This window comes from Lepidochelys kempii, chromosome 2 (genome assembly GCF_965140265.1).
Source record: "Lepidochelys kempii isolate rLepKem1 chromosome 2, rLepKem1.hap2, whole genome shotgun sequence".
In the NCBI taxonomy this organism is placed as follows: Eukaryota; Metazoa; Chordata; order Testudines; family Cheloniidae; genus Lepidochelys; species Lepidochelys kempii.
The window spans coordinates 119,018,357-119,046,214 of NC_133257.1; the positions used below are offsets into that span (position 1 = coordinate 119,018,357).

The following is a 27,858-nucleotide window of genomic DNA, read 5'->3' on the forward strand; positions in this document are numbered from 1 at the left end:
GCCGCAGCGCGGGGCCGGCCGAAGCGGAGGCGGCGGTGGCGGCAGGAGGGTCCGATGGACCGGCTCGCCAGCGGGGCCGGAGTCGCTGCGACACAGTCACCCGGGAGCTTCCGAGGGTAGGTGGGGGGGGGGGGGGCGGCCCGGTCACCCCAGGCCCGGCCCGTGGCCTGCCCCTCACGCCCCTACGCTTCTCTTCCCCCCCCAGCAGGTTTGGCAGGAGGAGCTGGCGCTGCAGCGCTGTGGACGCGGGAGACTTCACAGGCGGCATCTATGGCACCAGCCTCTCCTCCGACTCCCGCCAGGTACGGGCTCCCCGCCCCGTCGCTGCTCTGCAGGAGCAGAGCGGAGCCAGCGCCCCCGGGTGGGCTTGGCCTGGCCGCGTCCGGCGGGGTTTCTTTGTGAATACACCTTAAACCGCTGCCCTCGGGGGCACCAGACACGGGTCACGGGCGCAGGGACGTCGCCACCTGCCGTAGCGCTGGGAGTCCGGGGCTGCGGTGCCGGTTTCCGACTTGCACGCTCCCTTTCAGTGGTCGGTAGTTCCTGGCCGTGACCCCCTTCTTCACCTCGCAGCCTTGCTGCTTCTGCTCGGGCTCCCGAGTCTGCAAGCGGGACACAGCCACCAGCTTTGACCCCCCTCCCAGTCAAGGTGAAAACAGGCCCCTACTAACCGGAAAGCAGGAGTGGCTACAGGTTGTCACAACGAGACTCTGCCGCTGGGGTTGTAACACACTCAGCACGTCTGTGGATCAGGTGCGGAGGAGGTCAGGTACATTACCAAACAGTGGACTCCACAAACACAAGGACATCACTTCATGCACACAACTAGTGTTACTGAAAAAGCCAGTGGTAATTCTCATGCAGGCAGTTACTGATGCACAACCCTAAAGCCCCAATCTCGTAGTGAACCCTATACAGACAGACCCAGCTTTCCGTCTGGAGCACCAGTCAAATTCATAGGACTTTGCAAAGGAAAAAAGGTCTGCCCACATGAAGCCCCCTGCAGGATCAGGACCGTGATCGGTAAATTTCTTTGGGATACTTTGAGATTAAAGGCACTATACCAGGGGTGGCCAACCTGCGGCCCCGGCGCCACATGCGGCTCTTCAGAAGTTAATATGCGGCTCCTTGTACAGGCACCGACTCTGGGGCTGGAGCTACAGGCGCCAACTTTCCAATGTGCTGGGGGTGCTCACTGCTCAACCCCAGGCTCTGCCACGGGCCCTGCCCCCACTCCACCCCTTCCCACCCCCTCCCCTGAGCCTGCTGCATGCCACAAAACAGCTGATCAGGGAGGGAGAGGGAGGGGCTGATCGGTCTGCTGGTGGGTGGGAGGCGCTGGGAGCAGGGTGGGAGCTGATGGGGGGCTGCTGACATATTACTATGGCTCTTTGGCAATATACATTGGTAAATTCTGTCTCCTTCTCAGGCTGAGGTTGGCCACCCCTGCACTATATGAATGCACAATATTATCTTTTCAATGTATTTCTTAGTCTAGTACAAGTAATAATAATACCTAGCTCTTATATATTGCTTTTCATCAGTAGATCTCACAACACTTTATTACAGAGGTCAATATTATCCCATTTTATAGATGGGAAAACTGAGGCCTGGATAGGGGAAGTGACTTGCCCAAGGTCACCCAGCAGGCCAAGTGGAAGTATTTACTTCATATCATTTCTCTGTCCCACAGCTATTCCTGTTAACAGCTCTCTCCATTCTCCACTTCCTCGGTCTGGCTCATAAAGTTATTAAACCTACATTGTCATAGTTACCATATATCTTTAGTTTCTCTGTTTTTGCACTTACTAAAACTCAAATACTGTTATAGAATATACATACCAGTGATTTGGAACATGATGTCCACCTTCCTGAAAATAAATACTATCTGTCGGGAGACAAGACTGGAACAGGTGGTAAGGAATCCCTGTTATTCAAAATTCTGTATGGAGAAAATTTTTCTAGAGGACTTCTGTAAGCATAAACCAACTGTTGGTCTTTTACAGGTGTTCTTTCAAGCAAGTTGCACAAGGTAAGAGCAGAATAAATATCAGTCTTTTGATAGTAATTGAAGTCAAACCTATCTGGAATTAACTTCATAGGTTTCAGACCTAAATGTTGGTTTTGAAAATCTATCAAACAAATTAGACACTTAAGTTGAAAAGGACTAAACCACTACTGTACCTCTTAAAAAGCCATAAATGAAATTATCAGAGGGGTAGCCGTGTTAGTCTGTATCCACAAAAAGTGAGGAAACAGATTGGGAAGTGAGGAAACAGTTTGACAGAGTGAGACAGATACCCAGAAGTCACCTACTACAGGACAGGCCTAACAAGGAAAATAACAGAACTCCACTGGCCATCATGTACAGCCCCCAGCTAAAACCTCTCCAGCCCATCAACAACGATCTGTAACCTATACTGGAAAATGATCCCTCATTCTCACTGACCTCGGGAGGCAGGCCAGACCTCGCTTACAGACAGCCCCCCAACCTGAAGCAAATACCAACAACTACACACCACACCACAGAAACACTAACCCAGGTAACAAACCCCATTGCCTACTCTGTCCCCATATCTACTCTAGCAACACCATCAGAGGACCCAACCAGATGAGCCACACCATCAGAGACTCATTCATCTGCACATCTACTAACATGATATATGCCATCATGTGCCAGCAATGCCCCTCTGCCATGTACACTGGCCAAACTGGACAGTCTCTACGTAAAAGAATAAATGGACACAAATCAGACATCAGGAATGGTACCATAGAAAAGCCAGTAGGAGAACACTTCTGTCTCCCTGGACATTCAATAAAAGATTTAAAAGTAGCCATTCTTCAACAAAAAAAATTCAAAAACAGACTTCAAAGAGAAACTGCAGAGCTACAATTCATTTGCAAATATAACAATAAATATAACATTAATTTGGGCTTGAATAGGGACGGCGTGGCTGGCTCACTACAAAAGCAATTTTCCCTTTCTTGGTATTGACACCTCCTCATCAATTGTTGGGAGTGGACTACATCCACCCTGATTGAATTGGCCTTGTCAGCACTGGTTCTCCACTTGTAAAGTAACTCCCTTCTCTTCATGTGTCAGTATATTTATGCCTGCATCTGTAATTTTCACTCCATGCATCTGAAGAAGTAGGGTTATAAATGAAATTATGGCTCCACTAGGAAAAAAAATGTTTCTTTTTTAAAATATTTTTCAAATAAAGATAGGCAACTGCATTTTTGAACAGCGTTCTCATTGTAATTGGCCAATCACTTATTCATATTCCAAGTTTTCTTTAAAAGTTATAGTTGCCCTCTTTGATTTGCATGAGGTCAAACTGTAAGATGTACTTAGTTTTAAAAAGTGAAAACTCATTTCAGTGCACTTTACACCTCACCAATAGGAAGACCGTTTTGATTGCAGAATCTAAACCTTCAAAATATAGATTTTTTGAGCAAATATAGCAATCTATGCTATCTTTGTTACATATTTGTATCTTCTATTCCTTTCCAGGGGAGTTACATGTATGCATGTGAGAATAGACCCTTCATATTGTTGAACATGATTTTCCTTTCCCTTAGATAGAATGATGAAATATCCATTTGGTGGCTGCTCAGCAGCCTATGTGAAATTAATTTGGCAAGTTCCCATGTCGTGTGCATGCTCTCAATTAAACACACATGCACACAGACGCACACAAAAGCACAAAAAAACTCATTACATAATTAGCAACTATAATGGCAGCAAGGATAGTTGAAGCAAACCTGGAAGGCCCTGCGAAGCATTCCAGTTGTGTCCCTTAATAGAGCAAAAGCTATTGTCACATTCTGTTACTTTGTTCTGAATTAGAGCAATAAGTCAGTATTCACCTCAGAGTTCTGTAGAATTCATCAGTAAGGCCTCAGGGAGTGAATTCTTCAGTCTGAATAAGGGCTTCCCTATCTTCTTCTCTGTCCCAGTCTGACAAAGCAACAGGAACCACTCTTGGGGCCAGGTTCACAGGTGATGGGACACTGGGTTAGGACATCATCTCTGTACCGTCAGACCAACCTGGTAGCAGAATGAGGTTCTCAATAGAAAGTTGACTAACTCATTCATTCACATGGATTGAATTCAGTAGCGCTGCTGATTTATTGCCTGAGGCGGGTAGCCTGACGCATCTAAAACAGGCTTGAGGAGTTAAAGCTCAGTGGGCCATGTTTACCACAGCAGGAATCTTTCCACTGCTCCAGGTGCACATGTTGCTGCTCTCCATGTGCTCTAACAGTACATTACAATAAGAATTGAGCATCTGTGACAAATCAGTTTAGCCTGAGGAAAGAGCCAATCCATGGCTTTCTCTGTCTGCAGATTTCACAACTTGTCTAACTGGCAGTCTCAACAGAGAGGTCAAAAACTGAATGAGTGTGGGTCAAAAACTACTATGGAGTAATATTAGCCCTGCCACCTATAGAAAAGTGATTTCTCTTGGACAACGTTGCTGTATAAAGAAGCCCTGCCCATGTGCTGTACTTTTTCTGTGTGATTCCAGGCCTCTCAAGCCATCACTGTTCATGAGCACTAAATTCACACAGCAATTTAAATGTTTTATTGAAAGCTAAATTCAGCCCTCAGTTACACACTTGGAACCTCACTGAAGCGAATGGGGTTGCATGGTTTTAACTGAGGATAATTTTTGGACCAAAAGATCCAAGATAAATAAATGATCATGCCTGAAAAGTGTCTTCACACCTACGAAATATTGTAGTTGCTCTTCTGTTTTACAGGATGCTTACAAGACAGCAGTGGAACAACTGGCAGATCTTAGTTTGTCAAAAAATACGACTAGAAGAACACAGGTGGGATTTGTTTGTCAAATAACTTTAATTATGCCATTTATTTCATTTTGCATTCTTGGTGCTTATTCTAAAATATATCAATAGTATTTTTATAGATATTCTTTCTGCTTATTGCAGCTCAGTCAAAATAATAGCAAGGAAGGGATGTTTCATTCCTGGAGATATGCACATGATCAAAGCAATACTACTGTGAACAGGTAAAAAAAAAAGTTTTATTCTTAACACCTAAATCCAGTTAAACTGAACAGTTTTGTTAAAAGGTGTCAAATCATTGTGAACAAGCAAGAGAATTGCATCTAAAACATGCATTTAACACTCTGTGAAGTTATATACTTATGGTTTATTGTCAGCTTATACATTTTCTAACAGAGTAGAGTTCAAAGGAGTTTTATGAATTTATGCATTGGTATTTTAATTAAAAGTGAGATAACAGAGTTATGAATTCTGATGTTCTGGTAAATGCCTTTAATCTCTTCTGGACCACAACTATTTTGTACTATGGTTAAACCTAAAGGATATTGGCTTGCCATCTTGGTATGCAATTCATTAACTCTTTTTTCCAATAAATCCTTCATATACTCTGTCAAGTCTTCAGTTTTCACTGTTAATGAAATAGCACCAAACATATATATAGCAGTATTTTATCCTTTTTCACACTGGAACCCTCCCCGCCCCAGCTGTGGCACCCTCATTCTCCTCTTTTAGCAATCCGGGAAGAGCAGGGTGTTTGTGGCACCTTGAAGGGGTTTGTGACTCTAAGCCTTGAAAACCTTCCAGAAAGGTAAGCAGCAGGATACGGACCCTGGACTTCAGGAAAGCAGACTTCGACTCCCTCAGGGAACGGATGGGTAGGATCCCCTGGGGGACTAACATGAAAGGGAAAGGAGTCCAGGAGAGCTGGCTGTATTTCAAGGAATCCCTGTTGAGGTTACAGGGACAAACCATCCCGATGTGTCGAAAGAATAGTAAATATGGCAGGCGACCAGCTTGGCTTAACGGTGAAATCCTAGCGGATCTTAAGCATAAAAAAGAAGCTTACAAGAAGTGGAAGGTTGGACATATGACCAGGGAAGAGTATAAAAATATTGCTCGGGCATGTAGGAATGAAATTAGGAGGGCCAAATCGCACCTGGAGCTGCAGCTAGCGAGAGATGTTAAGAGTAACAAGAAGGGTTTCTTCAGGTATGTTGGCAACAAGAAGAAAGCCAAGGAAAGTGTGGGCCCCTTAATGAATGAGGGAGGCAACCTAGTGACGGAGGATGTGGAAAAAGCTAATGTACTCAATGCTTTTTTTGCCTCTGTCTTCACGAACAAGGTCAGCTCCCAGACTGCTGTGCTGGGCATCACAACATGGGGAATAGATGGCCAGCCCTCTGTGGAGAAAGAGGTGGTTAGGGACTATTTAGAAAAACTGGACGTGCACAAGTCCATGGGGCCGGATGAGTTGCATCCGAGAGTGCTAAAGGAACTGGCGGCTGTGATTGCAGAGCCATTGGCCATTATCTTTGAAAACTTGTGGTGAACGGGGGAAGTCCCGGATGACTGGAAAAAGGCTAATGTAGTGCCAATCTTTAAAAAAGGGAAGAAGGAGGATCCTGGGAACTACAGGCCAGTCAGCCTCACTTCAGTCCCTGGAAAAATCATGGAGCAGGTCCTCAAAGAATCAATCCTGAAGCACTTATATGAGAGGAAAGTGATCAGGAACAGTCAGCATGGATTCACCAAGGGCAAGTCATGCCTGACTAATCTAATCGCCTTCTATGATGAGATTACTGGTTCTGTGGATGAAGGGAAAGCAGTGGATGTATTGTATCTTGACTTTAGCAAAGCTTTTGACACGGTCTCCCACAGTATTCTTGTCAGCAAGTTAAGGAAGTATGGGCTGGATGAATGCACCATAAGGTGGGTAGAAAGTTGGCTAGATTGTCGGGCTCAACGGGTAGTGATCAATGGCTCCATGTCTAGTTGGCAGCCGGTGTCAAGTGGAGTGCCCCAAGGGTCGGTCCTGGGGCCGGTTTTGTTCAATATCTTCATAAATGATCTGGAGGATGGTGTGGATTGCACTCTCAGCAAATTTGCTGATGATACTAAACTGGGAGGAGTGGTAGATACACTGGAGGGCAGGGATAGGATACAGAAGGACCTAGACAAATTGGAGGATTGGGCCAAAAGAAATCTGATGAGGTTCAATAAGGATAAGTGCAGGGTCCTGCACTTAGGACGGAAGAACCCAATGCACAGCTACAGACTAGGGACCGAATGGCTAGGCAGCAGTTCTGCGGAAAAGGACCTAGGGGTGACAGTGGACGAGAAGCTGGATATGAGCCAGCAGTGTGCCCTTGTTGCCAAGAAGGCCAATGGCATTTTGGGATGTATAAGTAGGGGCATAGCGAGCAGATCGAGGGACGTGATCGTCCCCCTCTATTCGACATTGGTGAGGCCTCATCTGGAGTACTGTGTCCAGTTTTGGGCCCCACACTACAAGAAGGATGTGGATAAATTGGAGAGAGTCCAGCGAAGGGCAACAAAAATGATTAGGGGTCTGGAACACATGAGTTATGAGGAGAGGCTGAGGGAACTGGGATTGTTTAGTCTGCAGAAGAGAAGAATGAGGGGGGATTTGGTAGCTGCTTTCAACTACCTGAGAGGTAGTTCCAGAGAGGATGGTTCTAGACTATTCTCAGTGGTGGAAGAGGACAGGACAAGGAGTAATGGTCTCAAGTTGCAGTGGGGGAGGTTCAGGTTGGATATTAGGAAAAACTTTTTCACTAGGAGGGTGGTGAAACACTGGAATGCGTTGCCTAGGGAGGTGGTGGAATCTCCTTCCTTAGACGTTTTTAAGGTCAGGCTTGACAAAGCCCTGGCTGGGATGATTTAATTGGGTATGGGTCCTGCTTTTGAGCAGGGGGTTGGACTAGATGACCTCCTGAGGTCCCTTCCAACCCTGATATTCTATGATTCTATGACCTTACATGTGGTACACAAATGTTCTAAGGAATGGGAGGGCTCAGGAAGTTATGCTTTTTGAAAACTTCCATTTGAGCATTGAGTGGTTCAAGTATGATGTTCAAAAATTTAGTCTTTGATGTTATTCCTAGAGATACCATTAATAAATTGATGGTGCTCAGAAGTTCAGTTACAGATTGCAATGCATCCACAGGATTACAAACACTGTTCTGAACTCACTCTATACCAACCATGTTTAATCCATTACTGCATATAAGATCTAATAATTTTTTTCATCCATTAGATTTTTGTTCAAATGCCTTTATCTAAAATATTAGATATAAAACTAATGTAATCAATAATTCAGATATTATGAAATACAGGGAGTCCTCGGACTTATGACACAATTCGTTCCTCAGAATTGCGTTGCAAGTCGAAACCGCTTTTCCCATAGGACTCAATGGTATGAAGGGGGCATTGGTTCCTGAACCAAGGCTTGATACACTATTTTCACCACAATAACCCAGATTTTTGTACTAAATGAATTATAGATGACTCATGTTGCAACATCAATGTGTTTACTGTACACTGTATTTTGTAAACAGCAGTCAAATAAACATATAAACTCACATATGCTGCTCAGAAAGCCAGGGAGAATGGCACACATGCTGAGCCTCAGCCAATCACTGTTCAAGCTTTCTGATTGGCTGAGCCCAGGGCCGGGAGCCAATCAAAAACAAGCAGCAACCCTACTTGGCAACAAGCTACCCTGCTGCCTTGAAGCCAATCAGAAGTGACTCCTTCCAGCTCCATACCGGTATAAAGCAACCAGGAAGCGATTTCAAGCGAACTTTTTGCAAATTGAGCGTCATAAGTGCGAAACAGGCAGTCAGTTGAAAAGCGTTGTAAGTGGCATCCGACGTAAGTTGGGCGTCGTAAGTCCGAGGACTCCCTATATATTTACCTGTATGTGTGGGGTTCCACTGAACTTTTAATTGTTAAACCATGCAAACTCTTGTGGCCTTTTTAATTAATTATAAAAAGTAAGTTAGTTCTGCAACACTCAATAAACCAGACACCGTAACACCAATAAAACAGACAGCTCTTCTTCAAGTAGTGTCCCTATGGGTGCTCCACTTCAGGTGCGCATGCGCCCCACGCATCTTTGATCAGAGATTTTAGGGAGCAGTGCCAGTTCGGCCCATGCATGCTCTCTATTCTGCCTTGTGCTTTGCGCTGTGGCTATATAGAGCTGTGCTGGCGAACCATCCTCAGTTCCTTCTCAAGCACCTTGGCCTGAGATGGAGTCCAAGTTGAGCTTAGTTCAATTGCAGTTTTTCTCATAGTTTTACTTATCTAAGTTATTGTTACTATTTGTTAAAACAATGGTTGTAAGGACCATTGTACTTTCAATTTTTCCCTGAGGGGAACTTTAGATTGCTGGGTGGATATGCCTGGCTCTCGAACTTTTAAACATTGTCTTCTCTGCCAGGAGGCTATCCTAGTGAGCAACAGGCAGTCCTGGTATGGTCCGTTACACTTTGGGGGGGTGGGGGATAGCAGCGTGCATGTGATTCCCCAAGGAAATTTTTGCCTGGTCTTAAAATCGAGACCCAGAAAGAACCAGGAAATTAAAATGTGTTTCCTTATAATGGAGAGCTCCCTCCATCCAGCTTCTCACTCAGGCCAGGGACTGCCTTCTCTCCCCATACATCGGTCTCCTGAGTAAGTTGACTGCCTCTATCACTTCAGTGCAATACTCCCCTAGAGCTTCTAAGTGGAAGATTCAAGAATCCTCTCAATAGGACTCTAGGAAAGGGAGCTTGAGTTTTTTCACCTACATCATGTGGACCCCCTTCATTGGCCATACTAGGATCCATGGGCAGCATACCGCCAACAATTCTCTAGGGCCCTTAGCATCACTAGTTGCCATGATAAGGGTAGACAGTCCCTCTCCTCCTCTCTCTCCAAAAGGTCTGATCCAGAAGAGGATATCTTTGAGAAATAGGAGATGAGAATCATCCTGCCAACCAACCTCTCTTCTTCATCCCCAATGAAGCAGTTATGCCTGCCTCACCATCCCAGGCTGACGACTTCAAACAGTTCCAGGAATTCACTGAAAGGACAGCGAACTCCTTACAAAATTCCACTTGAGGAGACTAAGGAGTCACAACATAAACTGCTTGATATATTGCACGCAGCGTCATCTGCCTGACTTGCATAACCTATTAATGAGGCTCTTCTGTATCCTGCAAAAGTAATCTGGCATACCCTAGCAACAATATTGCCCACCTGTAAATGGGCTGATAGGAAATATTATGTTTCATCTAAAGATTCAGAGGTTCTGTTTTCTCATCCATCTCCCAACTCCCTAGTTGTCAAGGCTGTACATGAATGTGTAAGGCAGCACCATGGTAAATCAATACCACATGACAAAATTCAGAAGTATCTCAAATTTATTTGGTTGCAAATCGTATTTGTTTATATCTCTGCAGTTTAGAATTGCTAACTATCAGTTGTGGATGGTGAAATATAATCACACCAGCTACTCAAAGTTCACTTCGTTTATTGAGCATCTACCACCACAGCAGAGGGACTAGTTCCAGGCAATCATTACAGAGGATCAGCTTCTTGCCAGACCATCTGTGCAGGCCTCTCTGGATGCCGCTGACACAGCTACTCGCTCTGTTTCTATGGTAGTGGTCATCAGAAGGGCCTTCTGGCTTCAGCTCTTAGGATTTCTGAGGAAGGTCCAGAATACAGTTGAAGACCTTCCCTTCAATTGCTTAAAATTGTTTGTGGAGAATACAGACAAGTCTCTGCATACATTAAAAGATTCCCGGGCCACTTTATGGTCTCTGGGAATTTACACAGCTGAGCATAAATTTAATAAGTCCCAGACAGCACAGAGATCTCGTCCTGCTCAATTCCCTAGCTCCCAGAGATCTTATGAATCCATACAAAAGATGCAGAGGTTCCAGAAAAAGAGACTGTGTGCTACACGAGCATTGACCTCACGAGCCTCATCTTCAAAACGCCAGTTTTGGTGGGTGGTCTAGGTTCTGAGTTGCCTTCCCCCTTCTTCTTACCATCTGCAACTGTTCGCATGCCTTCCTCCCTTTCTCACTTCTGACAAGCTTGGGAGCATATCACTACAGACAAGTGATTTGTGGAGATCATATGAGCAGGATGTTTCATCCACTTTACTTCCCTCGCTCCCTCCCACCCCTTTTCCCTATCCTTCTTCATGGACCCATCTCATAAGTACCTTCTAAAGCAGGAAATAGACTCCCGCCTGAACTTAGGTGCTACAGAAGCAGTTACTGTAAAACACAGAGAAAAGGGGTTTTACTCCAGGTACTTCCTGGTTCTGAAAAAGAACAGCAGGTGGGGACCCACTCTAAGTCAGGTTTGTGAAGATACAGAAGTTCATATTTGTAACACTTGCAGCAATACCACCATCATTGGCTTTAAAGGACTGGTTTTTGGCCCTCAGCCTACAAGATGCATATTTCCATATAGTGATTCGCCCTTCCCACAGAAGTTTCTGATGTTGCACTCGAGGCGAAAACCACTTTCAATACAGAGTGCTTCCATTTGGTCTGTCTCTTCTGCTCCCAGAGTGTTTTTGAAGGTTCTGTCAGTGGTAGTGGCTTACCTTCACAGAGAAGGAATCCTAATATTCTGATAGCTTGACGATTGGCTGCAAAGGGACGCTCCTACAGCGAGACCTCGGTCTCCACTCAGATGACCATAGATCTATTTCTCAGGCCATGTCTACACTACCACTTTTGTTGGCAAAATTTACGTTGCTCAGCGGTGTGAAAAAACCACCCCCCATAGTGATATAAATTATGCTGGCATAAGTGGTAGTGTACACAGCACTATATTGGCGGGAGAGCTTCTCCCACCAACATAGCTAGCACGGCTCATTGGGGTTGGTTTAATTATGTTGACAGGAGAGCTCTCTCCTGTCAGCATAAAGCAGCTACATGGGCGATCTTACAATGACACAGCTGCATCGGTACAGCTGTGCCACTGTAACTCTCTAGTGAAGACACAGCTTCAGTCTGGGGCTGCAATTAAAAATTCAGACGTCCACATTGGCCTCAATGCAATGATGGAAGTTCATAGGAACTTGCTTCGATGCAATAGTTGCCAAACGTAACTCCCAATGCACAGGTTTGCAACCCTATCAAATTTAGTCACTACTGTTCAAATCAGCCCCCAGACATAAGTCAAAAACTGTCTCCAGTTGTTGGGGCATTTGGCAGCTGGGACTTTGTGGTAAACCAGGTCAGGTTGCTCGTGCGCTGCCTCCACAGGTGGCTCAGAAATGGTTATTTGCCAAGCAAACACAGCTTGAACAAACTACTCTGGGTGCCTACTGTTGTGAAGAAGTCCCTCAACTCAGAGGCAACGCATGTGGTGGGGCACGTGGGGTCACACCCTCCCCAGATTTCTGCGAGTGCTGAACTGCCCTTGCAGGGCTTGCTCTGGTTTGCCTGTTGGGGAGACGGCGGGACTCAGTTTTTCTCATGCTGCACCTCCTGCACAGCACGTTTCTGGCTTACTTGGCCCCTCTCCACAGCAGCTGAGCCTGGACAGGGAGCGGAGGGGGCAGGATGGAGCCGCTTCTCCTTCTGGGTGAGGGTAATAGCTCTGAATCAATGCCCCTGTGCAGCGTGGTGACTGCCTATGAGAGCCCAGCTGGGGAAGTGGCAGAGGCCTGCCCTCTCTGCTCCCTGCCAGGCTGCCTGGTAAAAGGGGGGCTCTGGCTGTGCCCCCACCCCTGCCCCGGCACGTTTCTGGCTCACTCAGTCCCATTCTCCAGCTGCCAGGCCTGGGCAGGGAGCAGAGGAGGCAGGCCACCACCACTTCCTCAGGCCGGCTCTCACAGGCAGCCGCAGGAGCTGATGAGATTGGCTGCCCTGGACCGGAAGGTTCCTCCCAGAGGCGACATGTCAGGGCAGTCACATGACCCGCCCCCAACCTTTAAATTGTGCCCCCCCAGCATCATCAGGTACAGATAGTCTCTGCCTCAACTGGTGGAAAGAACATTTGCACAGGAGTCCTCTTCACTCAACCATATCTAAAAACAGTTACCTCCCTGTTGGGATGAGGAGCACATCTTAACACTCATGTAGCTTAAGGCAGGTGATTGTCTCACAAGAGCACTCTACACATGAACTTGCTGGAACTCATGGTGGTCAGGAATGCACATCTCCATTTTATGCCATTGATTGGGGCAAAGATCATGACAGATGATAGTCATGAATGTTTTATATCAATTGTCAAGGGGGAGTGAGATCACCCTCCCTCTGCACCAAAGCAATGAAACTCTGGAGTTGGTGATACGAAATCATATCAGCATGTCAGCAAGCTTATCTTCTGGGCATTCAGAACATCATCGCAGATACCCTCAACAGATGTTTCTCTGAGGATCACAAGTGGGACATAGATTCCATTATATTCCACTGCATATTTCAGTGTTGGGGAGTCCTGCAGGTAGACCTCTGTCACGGCCAGATACAAGAGTGCCTCCAGTTCTTCTCGAGATGCGGAGTGGGCGACCACTCCTTGGGAAATGCCTTTCTCCTTCATTGGATGTCAGGTCTGTTATATGCGTTTCCTCCAACTCTTCTGGTATCCAAGGTGCTGATCAAGAGAAGGAAAGACAAGGCCAGGGTTATTCTGGTGGTTCTGATGTGCCAAGAAAGATGTGGTTTCCTTACCTCATCCAGTTGGTGCTTCTTTTGTAAACCCCACCTGAATTAGGCGGATGTGGTATTACATACACTTGATATTAGAATGGCATTAACCTTTACTTGGACAGGAATAAACCATTTAGAAAATCTCCCAGATAGTTTGTCTCTATTGTGGACAGCTCTAATGGATCTCCAGTTCCCACGCAAAGACTTTCTCCATGAATATCTAGCTGTATTACCCTTTTTTATCAATCTCAATCTCCAACATTCTTCTGTACTAGTCCATTCAGCAAGAGTTCTTTCTACTTTAGTGGCCTTTCTAAAGAATGTTCCCATTGCTGAAATATGTAGAGCCATACACACCTTTTCTGAATATCATGACACAGCTTCTGGTGCTGTGTCTGGCAGTACTGTACCGTCTTCAGTTTTGGACTAGATTCCAAAAGTCCCTCCCCTTCCTGAGAGGATACTGTTCAGTACTCACCTTAAGTGGAGCACCACTAGGGACACTACTTGAAGAAGAAGGCGAGGTTACTCACCTGTGCAGTAATTGTAATTCTTTGCATTGTGTTCCCCTATGGGTGCTCCATTACACACCCTGCTTCCCCTCTTCTTCAGAGTTCTCTGCTACAGAGCTTTGCCATAGAGAAGGAACTGAGGGTGGTTTGCCTGCACAGCTCTATGTAGCCACAGTGCACAGCATGAGGTGGAGTAGAGCACTTGCACAGGCTGAACAGGTACTGCTACCTAAAATATCCGATTGCAGGCAAACGTGCACCTGAGGTGGAGCATTGATAGGGTGACCCATCTCAAAGAACTACAGTTACTGCACAGGGTGAATAACCTCTCTTTATACCTTTTAATTTACTTGGGCCAAATTCAGCAATGCCTTAAATTTGTACAACTTGCATTGACTTCAAAGGTAATCTTGGCTTCTTACACCCAGAATTAATATGGCTCATTTTCCTTTTGGCCTTTAAGAACTCTGCTTTCCTATTTTCCCTGTTTCTTAGCATAGGTTTGTTGTGGTTCTCCTGAGACCTCTTCCACCTTGTTCCCCAAGAACTCAGTCTCTAGTCTTGTTATTCAGGTTCCTTTATCTTGCATACAGCAAAACTACGCTGAGTTGATCAGACTCAGGACAGGGGGCAGGTATAGGGTGTACCACACATCCAAAGTTACACAGAAAAATGTTACCTTATATGCATTTTTACTAACACTGATAACACATGAATTCTTAACTATACATTGCATCATACACTTCATGATTGGCTTGGTTACTTTTCAGGAACCAATCCCTATCCAGCATGCTCTGTACTTGTGCTGGTCATATATAACCTGATCTTTACATTCCAAGTTTTACATCTTTACATCTTGTCTGTTGTCCCTAGTACCAGGGTGTTCCTGCTTGTGTTAGCTAGCACAGATATCCTGACTCCAGTATACTGCTTGCTCAGCCCCTATTTATGGTTTAACCTTCCATTCACCTGCCCACTAAGAACATAAGAATGACCATACTGGGTCAGACCAATGGTCCATCTGGCCCAGTATCCTGTCTTCTGACAGTGGCCAATGCCAGGTGCTTCAGAGGGAATGAACAGAACAAGCAATCATTGAGTGAGCCGTCTCCTGTTGTCGACTCTCAGCTTCTGGCAGTCAGAGGCTATGGACATCCAGAGCATGGAGTTGCATCCCTGACCATATTTACTAATAGCCATTGATGGACCTATCCTCCATGAATTTATCTAATTATTTTTTGAACCCCATTATAGTTTTGACCTTCACAAAGTCCCCTAACAACAAGTTCTACAGATTGACCGTATTGTGTGAAGTACTTTCTTACGTTTGTTTTAAACCTGCTGCCTACTAATTTCATTGGGTGATCCTGGGTTATTGTATTATGTGAAGGGGTCAATAATACTTCCTTATTCACTTTCTCCACACCATTCATGATTTTATAGACCTCTATCATATCCCCTATTAGTCATCTGTTTTCCAAGCTGAAACCTCCCACTCTCTCCGAATATGGAAGCTGTTCCATACCCTTAATCATTTTTGTTGCCCTTCTCTGTATCTTTTCCAATCCTAATTTTTTTTTTTGAGGTGGGGTGACCAGATCTGCACACAATATTCAACCTGTATACCGTGGATTTATATATTGGCATTATGATCTTTAGTTTTTATTATCTCTTTCTTCATGATTCCCACCATTCTGTTAGCTTTTTTGACTGCTGCTGCACATTGAGCGGATGTTTTCAGAGAACTATCAACAATGACTTCAAGATCTCTTTCTTGAACAGCAACAGCTAATTTAGATCCCATCATTACGAAATGACGTCTGTCTTATGTCAAATAACTTATGCCCAGATAGGCCTACAAAATCAAGTTTGAGTGACATTGATTTTTTTTGTTTGTATTTAATATTTGAGCACCAAAAGGAAACACACTATTTAAACTGTTCATACTGTATGATAGGCTGTGATCCTCCAAGACTTAAGCATATGTGTAATCTTACTCTCTGAGACTACTCAGGTAAATAAAAGTGACACATTCTTAAGTCTTTGCAGGATCAGGGCCTAATATTGTTCAAGGAAAAGCAGCAGAAGCAATTGTGCTACGGCACCAAGTGACTCAGAGAAAACAGTTTCTTATAGAATCTTCTTACATTAAAATATGTCTAAAATTATATTAAAATACTAGAAATAACTAAGATCCTATCCACAGTATGGTCCAAACCATGGCAGTAATAACCAGAGGTGGGATTTTTTTGGTAACATAGGTTCAGTAATAGTGAGACAGGACATAACATCTCTGAATCCACCTTTTTCAGAAGGATTTTTCCCCCCTGGTGCACAGTTGACCAGATGTATTCTGGAACTTTCCCTCCCTCCCCCTTCTTCTGAAGTATCGATGATTGCCACATCTGGAGCCACAACAGTGGACAGGGTGGACAAGTGCTCTAAAGTGGTACAGATAATCCTCTCTCAGATGCTTTGCTGATGTGTCTAGCTCAGATGCACAGGATCAAACAGATCACTAGATCAGAGGTCAAGAAGAAATTTTCCTTAAGGCCTCATTAGCAAGGTCCTTGGGGGGTTTTCACCTTCCTCTGCAGAATGAGGCATGGTTCACCTGCTGGGGTCATCTGGGCATCTCATATAATCAATACTCTGCCATTGCAGGAGCATTGAGCATCGGTGGCACCTCGGTTCCGCCTGGACTCTGCCTATGTAACACACTGTTTAGTCTCAAGGATTGAAATGTTTTAGTCTAACAAATTACTGGGACCAATATATGGGTATCTGGGTGAAATTTAAAGGTCTGATCTAATGGTCCCTTCTTATCCTAAGCTCATGGTAAATTCCTAATAGAGTATATGGTGAAAGCTTATCAGCTCTTCTCAGTGTACTGTTATTCGTCTAATCTATTCCCTAATTTCTGGGGCAGGGAATGAGGCTGCAGTAATCTAACATTGTGAACAGCTGGAATAGTAAAGAGAATAAGGCAAAGCTCCTGATATGTTTCTCAGTAGGTTCAATAATTAACCAGCATTGCTCTGTCATCACAGTCTAGTGTGTAGCAAATAAACTGTCTGCTGAATTACTGGCAGATCTTTATTCTCCTCTTCTGCAGTACTAATGAGGGCTAAAAGAATATTTTCTTTTAATTATTTTCCAGTAATGCTTTTGCTGAACTCATGTCCCCCAACAAGTACTGTAATTGCTATTAAAATATTTGCTGTATTTGCACAATTACCTAGAAAATATTTTAATAATTATTATCTTCATTTGGTAAAACCTAATAGAGCATGCATGGCCTTTAGCAAGTTAATGTGAAATTTAATTCACACTAATACACTCACAAGCAGGAAAGAAGGAATGCTGCTGTGTATAGGAAGAACCTGAAAGCTCTGTTGCTACTGTATGTGCCTTCTCACTTTTTCATTTGCATCTTTTAGCTGCAGAAAGTGCCTTTGCCACTTATTTCCCTCTCCTTGTTCCTCCACTTCGTTCCCATTTAATAAATCCTGAGAATCCCTCCCCACTTCTGGGCTCCATGGATAGCATTAGATCAAGAACACTGAGAGATGTTGTCCCCTAGGCAGTGCTGCTCTGTACTCTGCCAACGAATAGATGGTACCTAGTAAAGAGTATTGTCAAGTCTTCTCAAAGATCACATCTTAATAGAGAGAGAATTTCACTAACACTTCTCTTCCCTTTGCAGAACATTCCAGGAACAGCCTCTGCAATTGCTTCCATAAAAAGTAATATGAGGGAGGTATTTAATTTGAATGTAACTGTCTAATGAAATGTAGTAGCTGCAAACAAGGAGAGTCATCACCAGCTGCTTCACAGACAAACTGCAGTTCACAGAACACTGGCTTACACAGTGCATTTCAAAAAGGAAGTCATATTCTATTTCCATTGCAGCTAGTGAGCCAAATTCTGAGACAACTTACACTCTTGTCCAACTCCCTTGAATTGCATTAGGTGTAAGTCAGTTTAAAATTTGCCTTAAAATCTCTTGCTGCTTTTAGAATTCTTTCCAATTGAATACCAGTATATTTACCCTAGTTGGTAATGTACCTTCATTCTTAACTTGCCAAGCTTTCCTCATAGGTATTTTATAGCTCCTCTCCAAATATATAGGCTCTTCCTGAGCATTTGAATTAAGAAGCTTGCGGCTAAAACTAGTCATGAATCCTGTCCAGACTTCTATTTCCTTCGTGCCTGAGACACCTTGTACAGTAAATTGCTCACTGTTACTGACTTTTCAAGTGTCTCAAGCTTCTTTTCTTGGAACACTTTGTTTTGAGGAGTTTGTGTTTCTAATAAGGATAAACTTATTTTTCATATTTTCCCCGATTCACTTATAGCTCTGCTGTGCAGCAGATTCAATTTCTCAGGCATAGTTCCTACTCATTCATCTGAGTTTGCAAGATGCATAGTAATTATGTACCAAAGTGTTTCTTCCAGAATATATATTAGCTGTTTTGGGCAAAAGGCTTCAATACACCCTTTAATACTCCCAAGAATTATGGTCTGCACTGTTAACTTTTAGTCTTTTTACCTCCGAGTTAGTCAGGGTGATGGGTCCTATACAATGGTAGTACAGTCTAGATATACATTATTTTGCCTTGTTTGTCATCTTCTCCTTTATACTTCCCCCCTCCCACTGCAGTGGGACTAGAGAAATCTGAGTGGCTTTCCATGCTAGTATCAAACTATGTGCCCCTTCCACTTAAAGTGACATTGTACTTTTCCCTGTACATTTCAATGAAAACTGAGCAGTTTTAATGCTCAGATAATCCTTCTGTCTATAAACAGGGTCCTCTGATTCAGCCTACTCTTAACAACTTTATTGTGAGTCTTACACTCACGTGACTGCATGTGATATAATTAGACAGGCTTCTGACTTGTGAGATGTGGAAATAGGGACTGTGTAACACTTTGAAAACAGTGACAGATAATTTCTCTCTCATGAGTTCTCCGCTGAGTCTTGGCTGATCCAATTAACAAAACATAACACATTGCTTCCAGTTCTTTGCATTATAAAGCACTTAAATATCTCACCCTTCAGAATATTGAAATATCATTTGCTAAACATATAAAAAATTGGATTACCGTCTAGCAGTGATATGCTAGAAAAGACTTGTAGAAACCCTTCTTTAAATTTTGTTGCAAAATTATGAGGAAGATTAGGGATGGTTTCTGTGCTAGTGTTGGCTTCCATTTCCTCTTTGAATAATGGTAAACATTTCTCTCCCAGAGAAGACTTGGGTTGAAACTCAGAAACATTTGTTTGCCTTTAGAATAGACCTGACTTGCACTAGGTCTCATGTACTTAAATTTTTTTAAAAAAAGATCTAGGAGAGGAGACACCAGTTGCTACAAAGTCACTCACACCATTGCAATTTACACAAGTGGAAGACTGCGCTGTATTATCAGTGTAGTCAGTGTGTATATATACAAACATTTAGAACCAGTGCACTTAATTGACATTTGATTTGTTCAGTGGTAGTGCCTTTCTCCTTGCTTATAGTTACAAGATCACATTTTTGTTTAAATGAGAACATCCGCATCTGAATCTGAACTTGCCAGAATGTTAGAACATTCCCAAAGGGATTCAGTTGCATTAGCGATACGTCTAAGCTGCAGATCAGCATCATGTTTTTTCTAAAGTTTCATATGAAGGTGTTTCAGGTCAGGTTCACGTTTAGGTACCTTGTGTTCAAAACTTGGAATTTTTCACAGCTCAAAAGAGCACTGTTTAATTTTTGAGATACCCTTAAGAAAGCTGTGTTAAGTATATATTCTGTTATCTTGCAATAACCACACAACAAATGTTGCAGTTAAACTAATGTAGAAAAAAATGTGCCACCTCAAGGCAAGGGATAGATGAGTGTTTTACACTATTATATGTCTATTCTATTTTCCTACATAGTTATTACACTATAATTTTCACTCCCTAGTTATAATCTAAATATCTTAGATCATATTTAACTCATTACCTTGTAAACTGTTTTGAGTTAGATACATTAAATAAAAAAAGGTGCTCTATGACATTAGATTTTCTGTATAGCGGTGACGGGGCAAGGCCAGATGGCTATAGGAAAGTAGTGGGAGACAGATATATTAGCTGCAGGCTAAACAAATCCCTGTTACCAGGGTAAGCAAATGGCAGTTGCTCCAGGTCAATTAAGACACCTGGGGCCAATTAAGATCCTTCCAGAAAGCAGGGAAGACAGCTAGGTTGATTGGAACACCTGAAACCAATCAAGGGCTGGCTGAAACTAGTTAAAAACCTCCCAGTTAGTCAGGTGGGGGCACGTGTGGCAGGAGCTGTAGGAGGAAGCCACGCTACTGGAGAAATAGAGCAGTACAAACCCTATCAGGCACAAGGAAGGAGGCCCTGAGGTAAGGGTGACGTAGATATTGAGGAAGTGGGGGGCTGCTGTGGGGAGGTGGCCCAGGGAATCATACTCGTCCTGTTTCCAAAAAGTCAGCTACCAAGAGCTGCTATTATCAGGGTCCCCGGACTGGAGCCCGGAGTAGAAGGCAGGCCCGGGGTCCCCCCTCCCCTCTCTGACTAATCACTGAGCCTGGGAGACAACAGAGACTGTGCGAGGGAAGAAAGCTTCTCCTCACCTCCCTTGCTGGTTTTTGATGAAAATGACTCAGTAGGCTGTGACCCTTGCCTCTAGAGAGAGAAGGGCTACATGGAGGGTCACAGGGAGCCTCTGAGGCTAGCATAATCTGCTAGGAAGCGTGGGACCCACTGAGACAAGGTTGGAGCTTTGTCACAACCTGACATTTGTTGAAACAGAACTAAAGACCACTAATGGTGACTGATAAACATAATTTGTTGTATGTGTTCTGATGAGAACCTTACTGTATTTTTGTTAGCGTATAGTTTTTTCAGTCTTACAGCTGATCTGAAAAACAACCTCTACACTAAATTGTAATTCTACACTAACAATAGTAGTGCAAAGTTTCTCCCCCCTCACAATCCGAGGAACGCAAGCTGGTAATCCTTCCCTTTTATGTATGTTTGCTTGGGTCCTGAAAAATTTAGAAGAGAGCTGTTCTTCTGAGGTCAGTTTCAATATTTGGATCTGAATGTATGATGTCTGTAGGGCTTTTGGGTCAAACATTCCCCTTAGAGGTACACACTAAAGAAACCAAAGTAAGAGTCTTGTAAAATTAATATTAAATTTCCATAACAATACAGCAGAGCGACAGGTGACTGGTTGAATATTTGGCCTTAAAGTCCATCTGGAAGAAGAAAAGTAGAAGGGCTGCAACTCAGGCAGGGAGAACATCATGGAGATGCACTTTTGATATTTTAATGAATGGAGAACAGTTTTATGCCAAGAACAGTAGGACTGTTTACATAAGCAAGGCAAGTAGGAGTTGGCCCTTGGTATGCAGAAGCATTAAGTCGTATCTGAATGAGTATTTCCCTAAAAAGTGGTTGCTGTATGATTGAGCCAAAGCTATAATTTACCTTTTCAATACAAATTGAACAGAGTCATTATTCTCCTTGTAATATGCAACATTAACAGCTAGCCCCCTTAAAAGATAGGGTAAATCCTGGCTCCATTGCAGTCAGTCAGTATGCCCATTGACTTCAGTAGGGTCAGAAGGGCTCGCATAAATGCATTTTATCCTACCAATTCCCTGAGTAAAACTACACTATACTTTCTTTTTTTTTTCCCCTCCAGAGTCTTCAATAAGCCTCTAGTGGAAACTCTTTCCAGCTCACATGGTAATTCTTTAGACTTCTTTACTGTTAATCCCACATTGGTGGGGGCCCATATGAACAGCTGTCACACAGTGTCTTACCGGGGACCTCAGCAGATGCCATTAGGAATCTACTGGACAAATGGAGATGGGGATTTTTTCAAGGTCAAAAATGAAACCACAGCTGACTCCTATCCTGCTACAGAAAGTAGTAGTGATGACGCTCTCTCTGTGTCCAAATGGAATTTGAAGTTGCAAAACAGTAGTGTTGAGAACAGTCTTTTAACAGAGGAAGGTGATGTATCTGAGAGTGAAAAAGTGAATGATGTTTTGCTTAGTTATTTCAAATATATGGATCTGAACTTAAGACCAGAAACCATAGAAAACATTGAAAAAGCTTCCTCTAAGCACCAAAATGAAGTGTTTCCATACCCTGATTTTCTCCCACCACCTTTCAATAACCTGGACTTACAAAAGTTGGCCTTATCAAAATGGGATGACTGGAAGGTAGTCTTTAATCCACCACCAGAAAGCTCTGTTGTGAAATTAATATCTCGTCTGTTGGAAATTGAAAGGATGCAGCACTTGACTATATTAAAAGAGAAGACAAGAGACCTGACAGTATCTTCCAGTATGATGCTTGGCAATCGACCCAGTTCCACAAAATCCATGCATCAGTTGAAGCAGTCAAGACTGTCTGATCCTCTATGTTTTCAGACACCTTTTAATCGAGACTATCAAGAGAAAAATAAATCCAACCATTCTGGCTGCTGCATGCATGACTGGAACAGCTCAAAATGCACTTGGGAGTACTGTCATAATTGCAAATGGAGTGCTGGAACATCCTCTGTTAGAAGTTCATCCACAAAGCAGCTTAGAGCATCTTGTGATGCCTTTAAAAGCTCTAAAATCCCCATCATTTTAAACTCTAACATGCTCTTGCGGAGGTCTTCCTCATGCTGTGTGGCGGCACCAAGAACTCAATCAACTGTAAAATTGACTTCCCCAAAGCTACTGCCATCAAGTACAGCTCTAACCAGTCCTTTCCCTGATAAGGACAGTTTAAAATATAAACAGCCAAGGACCAAAAAGAAACTCTATAGAAAAAATGTAGCAACGAGTAAGACTTCTCATTGCCAGAAGTTAAAATCTGTATCTGCAATGCCAAAGCAGAAGTACACACACACTGACAAACAGTAATTTCTTGAATTCATACTTCTCATTATGAGTGAATCCTGCTCAGCAATCTTATTTTAGGTTGATTGTTGTCAGGTTAAAGTATTTTTAATGGTATGAGACCGAAGTGATATGAAATAGCACTTGTGACAATTGAATCCACTTGTATTGTAGAAAAATCAAGTTTTATCCCTCTGCCTGCTGACATCTTTTAGACCATTTGTGTAACTTTTAAAAGAATTGGAGCAATATAAGCATACCAGCAGATCATCCCGTTCCAGAGTGCAACTATTTTTTTAAATGTTTATAAAAGTAATATCTATAAAGTATAGTTATATTATACTAGCACCCAGAAAATCCCACTCCGCATCAGTGCTCCCCTATGCGCTACGTGCTGTACTAATACATGGGAAGATAACGGTGTCAGCCACAGAGAATTCACAATTTAAGTGCAATATGAAGGGTGGGAGGAGAGAGAGAAAAATACAATTTCTATATATTTGTCATTTTTTTTCCTGATACATAGATTAAGGACCAATGGTCTGATTATACACATGGGAAAATACTAAAGCAAACTGAATGTAGTACATTTCTATCACTTTTTTCCTCAAACAAGAAAATTAAATAGAACAGCTAAATTGATGAAGTTTTCTGTACATGCCTAGAAATCAAGAAAATCAGATTTATGATTCCTATTGCAACCATAGTTGTCCTTGTGTATGAGACCCTCCCGTCCCCCACAAAACCTATGTTATCTGATACTCTGGTGGAATAGACTAGAAATTCTGTAGCAGTTCCATTTAAAATTCTATTTTAATTGAAGTCCATACACTATTCCCAATGTTACTTATTCAAATATTAAATTTGATTTTATACTACCCTTACATGTTCAGTATGTGTCACAGATTTTGGTATGGACAAGTAATTGAACTATAAAAGTTGTCAGAGGGGTAAACTGGAGGTTTTTGGCACATGAAAAGGTGGAGGGTTGTTACCATATTAGCTAAATATTTTTGCTAAAATGATCAGCAGTGAAATGGTTATCATTGTTGACATTTCAAATACCTTCAGGTTTCAGGGTTACCAGTCCTCAGCACCTCTCAGCATTAACTGAGGAAGATGGCAGGACATCAGTTTACAGTCTTCTTCACATATTCAAGAATAATTTTCTTGATGCAAGCCAGAAACAATTGTTTTAAAACCCTGAAATTTTAGCTACTGGAGCTCATTTGTACAAGGGCTGGATATTATATTCATAGAATACAATGTAACATGGCCCGTAATGCAATACGTTCCTATAAGTGCTTCTCGTCAGAGCAACTTACACACAATTACATCTCAACATCCTGGAGTTTAAGGTAAACAGTAGTACAGGAGGGGAAGGAAGGCAATGGTTGCCATTTGAACACCCTGATTTTAGCTGCTTATCACTTTTCAACTCTTTCATCTTTGGGGCTGAAAGAGGCAGGGACATAGTACTGAGTTGGAGTCATGTATCAGCAGTCTCTGCGGGCAGGGCTCTTGTGGAACCCTGGGGAGAAACTAAAGCTTCTCCCCACCCTGTAGAAATATGAAGGGAGTGCATTGTCAAGGGAGAATAGCTTGAGTGAATCTGGCTTATGATCTAACCAATTCTTATTCTGATGAGAGTTCTTGGGAGCAATTGGCTGTTCCCCCTCCCCCAACACACACCGATTGCTAGATCTTATGGTTGTGAGAGGGCCTGTGTAAATCACCCACTCTCACTGGTGGGTTGGATAGGATAATTAAGACCCCTGTATTCAAGAACTTGAGGACTTTTCAGTCACCAACAACTTTAACATTCATTCTTGCACCACAAACTGATTGAGACCTACTCAGCCAGGCCTGTGCAGAAGACCATTTTGAAGTGATTAGCATTCACTGAAGTTACAATTATACACTTTAATGAGAAGATTTTTCTCAAACTTCACCATGGAATCAAATGGGTCTGTTCTCTAGGACCTACAGAGTATTCGTTTTTCATACTAGATACACAATTAAAAATCCCAAGTACAGATGAATCCAGTTGTAAGAACACTCTCTGCATGTTCTCCTGGCTCATTGCCGTACAACTTGTCCCAAAACAGATTTCTTGTTTAATGCACACTTTAAATAGGAAGTTTTCTAAAAGTATTTAGGGGCCTGATCTTGACAACTACCGAGCACCTGTAACTCCCAGACAGTGACTGCACTTGCAAAAAATAGGATGCATAATATGCCAGCAGTGCAGCTCCACCAGTGGAAACTATATTGTAGAGAGGGCTTTCAGATCTCTATCACCATGCTACTTAACTAACCCACTGGTGAGCTTTGAAGTTCAAAAACAGGACCAATGATCGATAGAGAGCCAGAGTAGTGACCAGAGCGCTGTGCTTGTCAGCTCAGCTGCTTTCTGTATCACTTGGAGTTTCCTTAGGTCCCAATTCAAGGAAACATCCTTAGTAAAGGACACCATTTAAGGTGTGTTTAAGATGCAATGAAGACACTATGTGCTTAAATGTTATCCTGAACAACAGTGGTAATAATCACATGCTTAAGAGCGCCAATGAATTGGGATCCTAGAATCTAGACCCTCCAAATGGTCCTAAACCTTCTTTTCCATACTTTCCACGCTGGATTTCTCAAAGCAGCTCTGGACCTACACAAATGACTAATCATATTCTGAATCAGAGTTTTGGATTGCATGGGGATAAAGGGAACACAAAACACCTCCTGAAGTCAAAACGGACACCAGAACCCTTCCACTCTCTAAAGAAGAAATTGCACTTAGAGTGCTCATGGTGAGCAGCTCACTGCTGCTGGAACTGGTGTATTATTACCGCTGGAGAAAATATAGCTCATATTTAGGCACAACCTGCATTTGTTAGATTTTAAAAATGTATTAGTTCAGCTCTTGTAAGCAAGTGATAAGTAACGTATCTTACTGATCAATGCAAACTGAGAGGCAGAACTCATTTACATTTTCTCCTGCTAAATCGAACAATTTTGTAACAAAGATTTATCCCAGAGGGTTTCAAATTAAATCTATTTAACAATTTTTCAGGATAAATGTTTTGCGAGTTGAAGTATCTGCATAATTGCATTTTATTTATAAGCTCTCTGAAAATGCAGCCATAAATTTTAAATAAACTTGACATGTTTCTCTGAACAAATGCTGCCAGCTGTGACAGCTGGCTGGTGGTGAATAACAGTCATCTCAGAACTCACTTAACCATTGTACCATGATTGGGTTATCAGTGACTAAGACGGAGTGATTAGAATCAGCATCTTTGAAAGGTGAGAAGCTACCAACCAGCACACCACTCTACACAGTTACATTTAATATAAAAATATTTCGATTCAGGTCGGCTGATATTCATCCTATGCACTGAGTCAGCACAAGATGTACTCATCTGCTTATGGTCCATTTAAAACAATTGGCTAGGGCCAGTCTGGTTTATATTGGTAACATTTTCATTAATACCTGTACTTATATTTGAAATGGCATATCACTCACAACTGCACATCATTTGAAAACATTCCTCATCTAGCAGCTTGCTTTTGAACTAGAATGTCCCATGAAATCTTGATGCTTAGTTTAGTGTAAATCCTCTTCAGATTCACTTCTAACACTGGCAAAATAATTGGTAGCTGGCTGTGGACATGCCTTTATGAGACAACTGTAAATACCACCTTTCCTCCTCCAGAAGTGTGAACAAGATTTACCCTTACTGGGTCATCCCAGCAGTTTAAGAAACTGATTCAGGCTATGCTGCTACATAGAACTGCTTTGGCCATGACCCTGGCTACGTTAATTAGGATCTAGCCATTTGATTTTTGTTTTTTAAACGTAGGAAACAAAGATTGTGTGGTTAAGACTTCCATATTAACTTATTGGAGAGAAAAGCAGGGCAAGGATGGTCAGGTCACAGTATCATAAGGAGAGAAGGAAGTAAGATGTGTATCTTACATTGCCTTCAATATTAATTTGTATGTTGTCTCACTATTAAGGACCTGATCCAGCAAATACACATGCAGCTTTACACACATGTAGTCCCATTGAATTAAAATAGGACAACTTGTGCAAAGTATGTAAGTTTCCAGAACTGGAATCTTATATTGTAAGCTCTTCTGAGCAGAAACTGTGTTTCTGTGTGTGTACACATACTTAAATGCATTTTGGGCACTACTCCTGCAATAGAAATAAGTTCTAGTTCACCCCTACTCCCTAGGAACATCTGAGCTTTCATTAGTGTATCAGTATCCATGTCTAAACTACATGAAACACTCAAGAATTTAGTGGAGAGGAAGATTCTGTACTGTTGTGAGTAGAAACAAGTGACACTGTGTTCATTTTTAGTCATATCTTTGTGTGTGATGTGCAATAGTTTCCATTTAAAGAAAATCCAAGACAATGCTTGAGATAAATGTCAAAGCATGTGTGTTTTGGGTGCAGTATGTTCTCAGCCACTTTATTTTTTCTTCCATCTTTTAAAGTTTTTAGTTTAAGACAATGCTGGCTGGTCAATTTCTTATTATTTGGGTGCCCAGAACTACAGAGAAGCAGGAAACCCCAAAGTTCTAGGAGGAGCATCTAACATTGCTATGAACCTCACATGGAACATTTTTTATTGAAAAGCTTGTCTGATGGCAGGGAAAGATTGTAGAATTTAGCAGTGGAGAGGGAAAAGTGTACATTTGGGAGTTGAAGAGTTCAGCTAAGAAGCAGATTTGCATGACACAATGGTTGCTAAGTGCCTCTGGGTTTTGACCACCTTTTTTGTTAATTATGTTTTCTGAGGAGAGTGGTCTTAATTCTTGCCTGTGTGATAGGGTCCTAGCAAGTTTTGTTATTTACACATACACATAGTTTTATTTACTTTGTTTCTTCTGTAGTGGTATAGTCTTGTTTTTCCTTTTTGTAATCTGTAAATATTGTTATAAAT

The 27,858-nt window shown here is 42.6% G+C and overlaps 1 protein-coding gene across 5 annotated transcripts; it reads left to right on the plus strand.

Annotated features, from left to right (window-relative positions):
* Positions 1-27,858, plus strand: FAM217A (family with sequence similarity 217 member A). 5 transcript variants are annotated; one of them, XM_073332160.1, is made up of 7 exons: positions 1-116; positions 206-302; positions 1,832-1,916; positions 2,007-2,032; positions 4,768-4,839; positions 4,957-5,036; positions 21,718-27,858. In XM_073332160.1, exons 1-7 carry the CDS (start codon positions 55-57, stop codon positions 22,934-22,936), a joined length of 1,641 nt encoding a protein of 546 aa, XP_073188261.1. In that variant the 5' UTR covers positions 1-54; the 3' UTR covers positions 22,937-27,858. The 5 variants fall into 5 exon arrangements, with proteins under 5 accessions (XP_073188261.1, XP_073188262.1, XP_073188264.1 ...); XM_073332161.1 differs by having other exon boundaries at positions 209-302; XM_073332163.1 differs by lacking the exons at positions 206-302; positions 2,007-2,032.